The 10,026-nt window shown below is 61.2% G+C and overlaps 4 protein-coding genes across 9 annotated transcripts in view; 2 read left to right on the top strand and 2 right to left on the bottom strand.

Annotated features, from left to right (window-relative positions):
* CPSF7 (cleavage and polyadenylation specific factor 7) overlaps positions 1 to 1,954 on the top strand; it is a gene marked incomplete at its 5' end in the record, with an annotated part of 6,049 nt that extends 4,095 nt beyond the window's left edge. The window contains 4 exon segments of the mRNA XM_021402015.1: positions 5 to 144; positions 237 to 405; positions 492 to 665; positions 758 to 1,954. Coding sequence (XP_021257690.1) covers positions 5 to 144; positions 237 to 405; positions 492 to 660 — 478 coding nt within the window.
* On the bottom strand, positions 2,230 to 4,555 carry TMEM216 (transmembrane protein 216). The gene is made up of 5 exons (XM_021401201.1): positions 4,051 to 4,555; positions 3,845 to 3,946; positions 3,687 to 3,779; positions 3,404 to 3,605; positions 2,230 to 2,528 (listed from the first exon to the last, which is right to left on the bottom strand). The coding sequence occupies exons 1-5, from the start codon at positions 4,061 to 4,063 to the stop codon at positions 2,513 to 2,515; spliced, it is 426 nt and encodes a 141-aa protein (XP_021256876.1). The 5' UTR covers positions 4,064 to 4,555; the 3' UTR covers positions 2,230 to 2,512.
* Positions 4,701 to 7,120, bottom strand: TMEM138 (transmembrane protein 138). 3 transcript variants are annotated; one of them, XM_021401197.1, is made up of 5 exons: positions 7,010 to 7,120; positions 6,230 to 6,464; positions 5,980 to 6,151; positions 5,186 to 5,261; positions 4,701 to 5,082 (listed from the first exon to the last, which is right to left on the bottom strand). In XM_021401197.1, exons 2-5 carry the CDS (start codon positions 6,355 to 6,357, stop codon positions 4,970 to 4,972), a joined length of 489 nt encoding a protein of 162 aa, XP_021256872.1. In that variant the 5' UTR covers positions 6,358 to 6,464; positions 7,010 to 7,120; the 3' UTR covers positions 4,701 to 4,969. The 3 variants fall into 3 exon arrangements, with proteins under 3 accessions (XP_021256872.1, XP_021256874.1, XP_021256873.1); XM_021401199.1 differs by having other exon boundaries at positions 6,980 to 7,048; XM_021401198.1 differs by having other exon boundaries at positions 6,959 to 7,046.
* On the top strand, positions 7,083 to 9,705 carry LOC110400858 (cytochrome b ascorbate-dependent protein 3). Of its 4 annotated transcripts, none has more exons than XM_021401179.1 (6): positions 7,083 to 7,238; positions 7,981 to 8,186; positions 8,251 to 8,459; positions 8,530 to 8,684; positions 9,070 to 9,232; positions 9,375 to 9,705. In XM_021401179.1, exons 1-6 carry the CDS (start codon positions 7,177 to 7,179, stop codon positions 9,396 to 9,398), a joined length of 819 nt encoding a protein of 272 aa, XP_021256854.1. In that variant the 5' UTR covers positions 7,083 to 7,176; the 3' UTR covers positions 9,399 to 9,705. The 4 variants fall into 4 exon arrangements, with proteins under 4 accessions (XP_021256854.1, XP_021256855.1, XP_021256856.1 ...); XM_021401180.1 differs by having other exon boundaries at positions 7,215 to 7,351; XM_021401181.1 differs by lacking the exon at positions 7,083 to 7,238 and adding an exon at positions 7,245 to 7,391 and having other exon boundaries at positions 7,927 to 8,186.

Raw genomic sequence — 10,026 nt, 5'->3', positions numbered from 1 at the left:
CCCCCCCCGCCCTGTGTCTGCGCAGCCGGGAGCTCGGTCCGCCACCCGCCCCTGTGAGCGAGGTGGAGTTCGAGGAGATCATGAACAGGAACCGGGCCATCTCCAGCAGTGCCATTTCCAAAGCAGTGTCGGGTGCCAGCGCAGGTAACGGTGGCCGCGTCCCTGCGCCCCGTTGTCCCCTCAGCCCCAACCCTGCACCTTGCTGCGTCCCTCACCGTTCCTTCCGCTCCCGGCAGGTGACTACAGCGATGCCATCGAGACCCTCCTGACAGCCATCGCCGTCATCAAGCAGTCCCGCGTTGCCAACGACGAGCGGTGCCGCGTCCTCCTCTCCTCCCTCAAAGACTGCCTGCATGGGATCGAAGCCAAGTCCTACAGCACAGGCTCCAGCAGCAGCTCTGCCAGGTACCCTGCCTCGGGTGGCCGGGGGGGGGGGGGGCGGTCCTCGGGGGCTCTGGAGGTGACCCCAACGCTCTCCTCCTTTTCCCCAGGAAAAGACACCGGTCTCGGGAGCGCTCTCCCAGTCGATCCCGCGAAAGCAGTCGGAGACACCGGGACCTCCTCCACAACGAGGATCGGCACGAGGATTATTTCCAAGAACGGAACCGGGAGCACGAGCGGCATCGGGACAGGGACAGAGAGAGGGACCGGCACCACTGAGACAGGTGAGCCCGGTGGCACGGCGTCACCGCACCCATAGCTGGGGACGCCCGGCGCTGCTGCAGCGCTGACCTTGTTTCTCATCTCTCTCCTGCAGAAGTTGGGTAGTAAGTGGTTTTTAAATGGACTCGTATCTCCTCACCTCGCCCAGGACTGCGCCACCAAGGCTGCTTCACCCCCTGCTCACCACCCACGGCTCTTTCGGGGCACCCAAGGGACTCCCTGACACCTCGTGGCCTTGGGGCCTGAGCCCTTGCCCACACCCGCCGCTACTGCTGCTTCCAGGGGAGAGGCTGAAAGCCGGAGGGCCCCGCTCCACGAATGCTCGGACCCAAAGAGAAATGGTGCTTTATTTTCACGGAGGAAGGTTCGTGAGCCCTTTCCTCTCGCAGCCCTCCAGGAGTGGCTGGAAGGGGATGGATCCCCGGGGGCACAGGGGCTCAGAGGCACAGAGCTTACCATTTCAGCTGGAAGAGAGCTGGGCTGGGGTCACCCCCTTCGCTCCGACTTTCACAGCAGGATCATAGCTTCCATGTTCATCTCCCAAAGCAGCAGCAGCAGCTCTGGCTGCCAGGAGTTGGTGCGGCCTCACACGGAGCCAGCCTCTCCCACAGAGCCTTCCTTGTTTTAGAGGAAGCAGAGGAGGCAGAGCTGCAAACCCTGGCCTCGGGGACTGCGCGTCCCCTTCCCAGCAGCATTTCTGCGCATGGTAGCACAGCTGCAAGCTGGGACGGGTGGCAGGGACAAGGCCACAAGGTCCCTATGCCCAGCAGGGCTGCACGGCACTGTGTGCAGCTGTTTCAAGGCTAGGGAGGAGCTGGCAGCCCCATGCAGGTCCCTCCAGCCAAGGCTGTGCACTGGAAGAGCCCAATGGGTTCAGACGAACTAAGGAGCCCCAAACCAACAGCCAGGCCCCGGGGATGCCAGCTGCGTGGCATCGCCTTCAGAACTGTTGCTAGACAGGAGAAACCCGGCTCCAGAAATCGTTTCAGGCTAAAAAATCACACAAAAGAAAAATTTTATCAAGCACCACGGGGTGCCAGCTTAGCAGGCGAACGCTGGGGGAAGCGTTTGGTGGGTGAGTTCTGTAATTTTTTTTTTTTTTTTTTACTTAACGACACAAATTTATAGTTTCTTTCCAATTAGTGAGGGGGGAAAAAAAAAAGTGCAGAGCGAACCCCCTATTAACCACCCAGCAAAGCGCTGCCCCTCCTGCCCGCAGTGACTAGATTTGTTTGTCTTTCTGATAGGTTGGAAATTGTGTAATAAACTTGATGACGTTGTCAGTCTTTTATATGGCATTTCAAAAGAGATTCTGTCGGGATGTTTAGGGGAGGAGGAAAGTGTGTGTGTTGTAGGGGTGTGCAGCCACAGCTGAGGGATGGGCAGCAGGAGCCAAGCACCTACAGTACCTGTCCTCCCCTCCCCCAATCTTCCAGCACTTCCCAGGGGCTTCTGTGCCCCCCAGGCTGGCTCAGGGCAGGGGTTGTGGCACTGGCAACAAGGTGCCTGAAGCCTCTGAGCACCCTGTACCCAACCTGCTGCCCTGGGGGACGCCGCATGCCCAGGTACCAGGTAAAAATAAATATTTATTGGAAAATAGCGATTTTTTTCTGACAACACTGTAAAAAAAAAAATTCTCTGTACCTTGAACTGACCTGCGTGTCACAAGCCCCGGGGCCAGGTGGCAGCAGGTGCTGCCCAGTGAGGCAGGAGGGAGCACACCCCTGGCAATGTCCACGAGTGCCAGCGTGGGTCTGGCTCACTGCCACGGGCTGGGAGATGGAGCCTGTGCCATCTGCTCGCTGCCATCTCGCGTACCTGTGCTGCTGTGATCCTCTGGTGTGGGGTCTCAGTACGCATCCATGCTGCAAAGAACAGAGGGGGACACGTGAGGAGGGGCTTAACCACCAGAAGGCTGTGCTGCCATTCATCGAGAGCTAGACAGGCTGAAGTTTGGGTGGGGATGAACCTGGTGAGGTTCAACGAGGGCAAGCGTAGGGTCCTACACCTGGGGAGGAATAACTGCATGCATCAGTGTGGGTTGAGGGCTGAGCTGCTGGAAGGAGGATCTGCAGAGAAGGATCTGGGTGCCCTTGCAGCTGAGAACACCAGTGGTGTCCTAGCTGACCAATGGTCAGCCTGTGGCTAGCAGTGTACTCTCATGGCCAAGAAGCCCAATGGGACCCTGGGGGGCATTGCACAGAGTGGGGCCAGCAGGGCAAGGGAGGTTCTCCTCACCCCCTGCTCTGCCCTGGGGAGGCCACATCTGGAGCACTGGGACCAGTTCTGGGTTCCCTGGCTCTGGGTAGACAGGAAACTGCTGCAAAGATGGTTGAGGCATGGAGCAGCTCCCTTACAGGGAAATGCTGAGAGCCCTGGGGCCATTCTGCCTGGAGAAAAGAAGGCTGAGAGGGATCTGATCAATGTCCGTCAATATCTAAAGGGTAGGGATCAAGAGGATGGGGCCACGCTCTTTTCAGCGGTGCCCAGTAACAGGAACAAGGGGAAACAGGGAACCAACTGGAACGCAGTTTCATTTGAACCCCAAGAAGAACTTCTTGGCTTTGAGGGTAACAGAATACTGGAAGAAGCTGCCCAGACAGGTGCTGGAGCCTCCTCTGAAGATATTCAAGACCCACCCGGATGCTTTTCTTAGCCACGTACTCTAGAGAACCTCCCTTTAGCAGGGGGTTGGACTGGAGAATCTCCAGAGCTCCCGTGCCCCTCCCAGCACCCCTACCTAGAGAAGGAGGCGAGCGCCAGGGTCCCCAGCAGCAGCTCAGCGGCGTAGAAGATGAGGAGGATGGCGCTGAGGATGGCCTCCAGGCGCAGGGCGTAGGTCTGCAGCAGCAGGCAGTAGGCCGCCATGACGGCCGCCGGCACCGTGAGGGCCAAGCTGACGGCCAGCGGCACCTTGCGCTGGCACAGGTTGCCCTTGGAACCTGCGGGGCACGGGGTCAGCGGCGCAAGGCCGCACCCCACAGAGCGACAGAAGGGGCTGGGGAGAGGGGACACGGCCTCACCGAAGAAGATGCGCGTGGCCTCAGTGCCGAGGTAGAGCAGCAGCAGCAGCACGTCCAGCAGCAGGTTGGTGAGCGGGTACGGCAGCAGGAGCACTGCGGGCACGGCCACGCTCAGGGCTGGGCTCGGGGGGTGGAGGAGCAGGAGGGCGGGGGCTCACCCTTGTAGGCGAAGATAAACGCCTCCACCAGGAAGTAGGTCGCGCTGTACCAGCCGTTGAGGAAGAGCAGGACCTGCAGCGGGGCCGAGGAGCGCTGGCGGCCTGCGGGAGCCGTGAGATGGTGAGGTCGCGGCCCCGTTGTCCGCTGCCCGGCTCGCGTTTATTCCCCCGACCCCGCCGCCTCCCGCTCCCGGCCCCGCACTCACTCTTCGCCGCCATCTTCCATCTCCATGGGAACCGCCGCTGCCGGCGGGAAAGCGCCCGGCCGCTCTCTCCCGCCCTCTCTCTATGGCCCGGGAGGACCGACCCCTCTCTCGACGGCGCAGTATGAGCGAGCCGCGGGTTCGAATCCCGCGTCCGCCGCCCGTAGGGACGCGTAGCCCGATTCTCCCCGTCGTCCCTGGGCCTGCAGAACCGCGAGAGATGTTGCCCAGTGGGAATAGCCTTGAATTCTGGGACACCATGCAGAACGAGGGCGTGTGAGAAGCTGCAGCAATCAGGACCAACACGATGGAAAAGGCGTTACAAAAGAGGTGGAAGGACCAGCGCAATAGCAAAGTGCTATAAAAGAAGGGAAGTAGATAGCTCACCTGTATCATTAGATTCTGGGCTCACAGCAAAAAATTTCCAGCAAGAAGGGATCTCCACAAAGAGATCCTTCCTCAGTGGCAGCCAGCCCTTAAATGAGGCCTAAGAGGGGTGGAGCCTGGCTTCCCATCACACAGGTGAATTGCCTTCACCTGTGCTCCCAGGGCTGGCTGGGTCTTTCCTCCAGGTGCCCAATCAGTGGTTCAGGCCCTGACTCAGCAGTTCCCATACACAAGCAAAGAGCAGGAGAGACCCAGGACACGCAGACTGGAAAACGTAGACAATTTATTTCCTTACTACTCACAAAAACGCCCAAATCCCACCGGGGGCTGTGACACCAGGATGGATCCTCCCTCCACACAGCCACCAGCACCCTGCCAGCTCCCAGTGCAAAAGATGTGATCACCACGAGGAAGAAGAGGAATACAGTTGGGCTGGAGCTGGGGGGCTGGGACAAGGCTTGGGACCCTCCAGCCTCTGGGCTCCATCCCCTCGGGGTGAGGAGCTGCAGAGGGGCAGCAAGCTGGAGCGGGGCCATCAGCCGCGGAAGTGCGCAAACTCCTTGCGCAGCCAGAGCGAGTCCTGGTAGAAGAGTGGGTCACCCAGGTGCACCGCCGTCCTCTTGTAGAAGTAGCAGTAGAGCACAGCCGCTGCGGGAGGGAGGGAGGTGAGGGCACAGGGACTAACTCTGGGGTGTCCCCCCGGGCAGGTGCGAGGGCTGTTCCTGCTGCATCAACAAGCGTGAGCCCTTACCCAGCCGCTGGAAAACAAACAGCGTCTGCAAGCCTTCGGTCCAGATGAAGCGGCTGGAGTCCCTCCAGCGCAGGTTCTGACACAGACAGAAAGAAGGAAGAACCCGTGGGCTAGTTTGGGGACACTGATGATCCCAGTGGGATAGAGCTAGCCCCACGAGGGCTGTCATGCTCTTGGTGCCAGCTCCAAAGGTTAAGCAGCTCAGGGGATTTGGCCGCCGAGTCAGGACCTATTCTAGCTTCAGACTTCAGATCCCTGCAAATCCCCATCAATCTCCTGCCCGGACGGCGTGGGCACAACATCCCCGGGTCAGCTCCAGTCACAAACCTGGCCCTGGGGCAGTGGGATGGGCCCTCTCCCCAAGGCCTGTGGAAGGGCGTACAGGAAGCACCTGTGGGCTGCTTTGTTTGAAAAATGGTGACTGTGGTACAGGGTGTGGGAGCTGAGATGGGGAAGAAGGGGTCACAAAGCTGCTTGGACACAGCAAAGACCCTCGGGGCTTGTTGCCAGCAGGGAGGGGGCTGCCTCCAGCCTCTGAGTGCTGGTGTTTACTGGGGATTAATCCCAGGTAAACAAAGCAGGAGCCACTGTCACGGCCTTCAGCAGGAACTACTTCGGTGTGGGTTTCTACACCAGGCTTTCCCTGCGGATTTTCCAGCAAGTCGCAGTGCTGAGGCTGGGGGCTGGCATGAGGCAGCCCAACAGCTATGACAAGTGGGAGATTACGGCCTTCCTCTCACAGGAGAGGGACAGAAGGGAGTGGGGGGCTGTGAAGCCGGCAGCCCCCAGCCTACCATGATCCAGATGTGGAAGGAGATGCTGAGCGCCAGGTAGGCTGCCGACAGTAGGATGGTCCCCTTGAACTTGTGGAAGAGAAGGTTGACCAGTCCAGCTTGGAAGACAAAGGTATTGAAGAACATGAGGAAGATGATGATGACATTGAAGAGAATGGCAATGTCCTGGATGCTGCAGGAGGAGAGAGATGCAGTGAGAGAGAGGAAAGAGCGGTGTGGGAGAGCCTGGCCCTCCTGCCCTGGTGCTCACATGAAGAGGACAAGCTGGACAGCAGGGGCTGTGCGAAGCAGCTCCGAGAAGGAGTTGACAAACAGGTCGTAGAAAAGCAGCAAAAACTGCAGGAACAGCACCAGGCTGTAGTTGCTGGTCTGGAGCATCTTCCTTTGGCGGAGGCTTGAGCCTTCAGCCCCAGCATCCCTAGCGTTGCGGGCAGCTCATGGCGCAGGGCCGGGTGCTCAGCATCACTGCTCCCCACAGCTGGCACCTGAAGGGAGCAGAGTTTGGCTTGGCAGGGCTGGGCACAGCCAGAAAACCCAAAGCAGAGTCAAAGCCATGACAAATCCCAGTAGTGTTTGGCACACTGCTGCCTCAGGCTTCCCCAGGCCACACCATAGGGATGGGCCGGAGCACGCCGTGACCCAGCATTGCTGTCCGTTGCCCCACCCCAGCAGCATGCTCCGGGCTCGGGGTGGCTCACCCAGAAGGAGACAGGTGTAAAGACGAGAAGGGAGCCACAGCCTTCCTTCCCATCTCTCCCAGGTAAGGCACTGCCCAGAGCGACGGGGTCCAGGAGAACGGGATCTGCCCGTATCGCTGCCACGAGGAGCCCCCGGAGCTGAGAATCGCCCCCAAAGCCTCCACACCTCCCCCAGCCCGGCTCGCGGCCTGCCCTCCCCAACGAGGTCCCTAGGGACGCTCCGCCGGGCCTTTTCCCGGCCGTGGAGCCCCGCGATCCCGTCCCCACGCCGCTCTCGGTACCGCCGTCCCCGCTTTCTCCACCTCCGGCCCTCAGCGCGGCCCGAGCCTCACCCGCGGCCGCCATTCTCCGTCTCCATGGGAACCGCAGGCGGAAGCGGGGGCGGAAGCGCGGGGGGGGCGCTCTAGCCACCGCTCTCGCTGGTCGCTCTCGCTGGGCCTCCGGCCGGGGAGTGACGGCGCCACCACCGAGGCGGGCCGCTAGAGCGGCGCCGTCCAACATGGCGGCACTCGCTGAGGGCGAAGGGGAGGCGGGGCCCGGCGGGGCCCCGGAGAGGTTGAGGTGCTGTTCCCCCCGACACGGAAATATCTATTTCTGGGGGCAGATGCAAATCCCTAGGCAAATAAGCGCGGCCCCGTGGCTGCCCGTCACCTCTTGGGGCTGTGGGGCTGCAGGTTTGGTGGTGCTGGGGGGTAGTTTGGAGGGGCTGGGGGGGTGTCAGAGATTTGGAGGGTGCTGGGGGGTGAGTTTTGGGATGCAGAGTGCAGGTTTGAGGGTGCTGGGAGGTAACTGGGGGCTTCTGGCACAGGTTACAGGAGGTGTGGGTTGGATTTGGGCGTGCTGGGGGTAGGTTTGGGGGTGCAGAGCTAAAGTTTGGAGGTGCTGGGGATAGGTTATAGGCACTGGGGGCAGGTTTGGGGGTGCTGGGGGTAGCTTTGTCGGCCCAGGGAGCAGGTTTGGAGGTGCTTGACCCAGTTTTGGGGGTGCCGGAGACACGTTCAGGGGCGTGGGGACAGGTTTGGAGGTGCTAGGCTCTGGTTTGGGGGTGCGGGGGTAGGTTTTGGGGTGCTGAAGTTCTGTTTGGGTGTGCTGGGGGCAGTTTGGGGCTGCTGTAGGTGCTGTCGCAGATGCTGGGGATCTGCAGGGCACATTTCTTCCTGCCTGCCCCCACTAGACGGGGCCACCCTCCCCGCTGCAGCTGCTTCCCCTTTCGCGTGGCTCCTCCCCGGTGTGCCTGCATGCAGATAAGCCAGTGCAGCAGGGAGCCTCCAGGGAGGCTGACAGCACCTCTTTCCCCCCCCAGGTCCCTGCACCTTGCTGCGGAGATGCCGGATCTGCCTTTCCTGCCTTTCTGCGCCTTGCTGGGCAGCCTGGGGCTGGGCTGCGTGGCCTTGGTCAGCGCGTGGTGCCAGCACTGGCGCGGTGGCTTTGCCTGGGATGGCAGCGCCCGCATGTTCAACTGGCACCCATTGCTGATGGTGACGGGCATGGTGGTGCTGTATGGAGCAGGTGAGCAGCGGGTGCGGGGTGGCGTGACGTCCCCTTGTCCCTCCCTGACACTGTCACCCACCAGCGGCTCTGGTGTACCGCCTGCCCCCTGCTTGGCGTGGCCCCAAGCTGCCCTGGAAGATGCTACACGGCATGCTGGCACTGACAGCCTTCATCCTCGCTGTGCTGGGGCTGGTGGCTGTCTTCAGCTTCCACAATGCGAGCGGGACACCCAACATGTACTCGCTGCACAGCTGGCTGGGGCTGGCCACCGTACTGCTCTTCTCCTGCCAGGTGAGTACGTGCCCTGGCCCCCCACATCCGTGCCTCTTGTGCCACCCCTCCTCATCTCCCGTCCCCACAGTGGGTGGCCGGCTTCAGCGCTTTCCTGCTGCCCTATGCACCCATGTGGCTTCGTGCCCTCTACAAGCCCGTCCACATCTTCTTTGGCTCCACCATCCTTATGCTCTCCGTGGCCTCCTGTGTGTCAGGCATCAATGAGAAGCTCTTCTTCAGCCTGTGAGTGCTGGGGATTCGGGCTGTGTGTTGGCTCTCTGTGCCTGCGCTGGCACTGAGTGAAATTAAGCATGGGCTCAGCTAAGGGAGGTGCGTGCTTTCCCCCCGCCTTAGGTGCACAGCTCCTGGGTAATAGGTTGTGTGGGCTGAGAGGAAGGCTGGGCACGTCCAGGAAGGCTTTCTGGGAGGGTTTAACTCCACGGATGTCACCTCCAGCCACGCCGCCACAGACACTGGCCACTTGCAGCTGGTGTGGCATTCATCTTGGGTCAGGGGTTTGGGACAGGTGGCCGTGGAAGCAGTGTTATGGGGCTACCAGGGTAGCAGGGAGCCAGCCCGCAGCCCCTAGAGCATCATGTGAGATGAGCACTGTGATTCTTCCCCAAAGGAAGAACGGGACAGCGTCGGTGCCGTACAAACTCCTTCCCCCTGAGGCCGTCTTTGCGAACATTTTGGGGCTTCTCATCATCCTCTTTGGGGTGCTGGTGCTGTGTGCCCTGGCCAAGCCCAGCTGGAAGCGCCCCGAGGCCGACTCCCTTGACACTCACCAGGTACCTGCCTTGCTGTGGGGGTGCTCCCAGTATGGCTTTGGGGGGCTGAGCTGGGGTCTGCCCCCCCAGCCCCAGCTGGCTTACCCTCAAGGTGGGCTGGGCAGGTGGCACAGGCTGCAGGTTTACCCATGTCTCCCCGCAGCCCCTACTTGGTGCAGAGCACTGACACTTCTGAGGTCTCTCCCACTGCTGCCGGCACCAGGATCTCTGACCCCCATGCCTGGACTGCAATCCGTGCCAAAGCCCCAAGCCCTGCGGTGCCATCCTGGGAGCTTTGTCAGGTCAGGAGCTGCCAGAGAAGCTCTCCGTGCCAAGGGACCTGGCCCAGGACCAGCTGCCCTGGCCCTGTCTCCTCTGCAGGAACAGCAGGAGCCTTTGCACCATGCCTTGCCCATTGTGGGGATGCTTGTGTGGAGGTGGGACCAGCCCAGCAGCCCAATGGACACCTAATAAACTGCTGGCTTCCTTCCTCAGCGTTCCTGTGCCTGTGTCTTTTTGGGCTGCCCCACCAGTTCCTCAGCCCTTAGGGCCGCCATGTGTTCCCCACCTCGTGCTGGGGACCCCGGTTCCTGTTTTGTCTCTTTACTGGAGCCTCCTGCAGACCCTGTGCCTGCAGCCACGTGAACCCCGTGGTTTCCCCACCCAGCCGTGGGTCAGTAGCAAAGGCATGCGGACAGCCCAGCTGCTTCCTTCCTCCATGGCTGGATCCCCGTTTTGCATGGGGATGTGTCCCTGAAGCGCCAGCTGCCTCCCGCACCCCAGGTCCCACCATCCCATCCCCTCTCTGTCTGAGA

Source organism: Numida meleagris, chromosome 6 (assembly GCF_002078875.1).
Source record: "Numida meleagris isolate 19003 breed g44 Domestic line chromosome 6, NumMel1.0, whole genome shotgun sequence".
Lineage (NCBI taxonomy): Eukaryota > Metazoa > Chordata > Aves > Galliformes > Numididae > Numida > Numida meleagris.
This window is presented reverse-complemented; position numbering and strand designations above follow the sequence as displayed.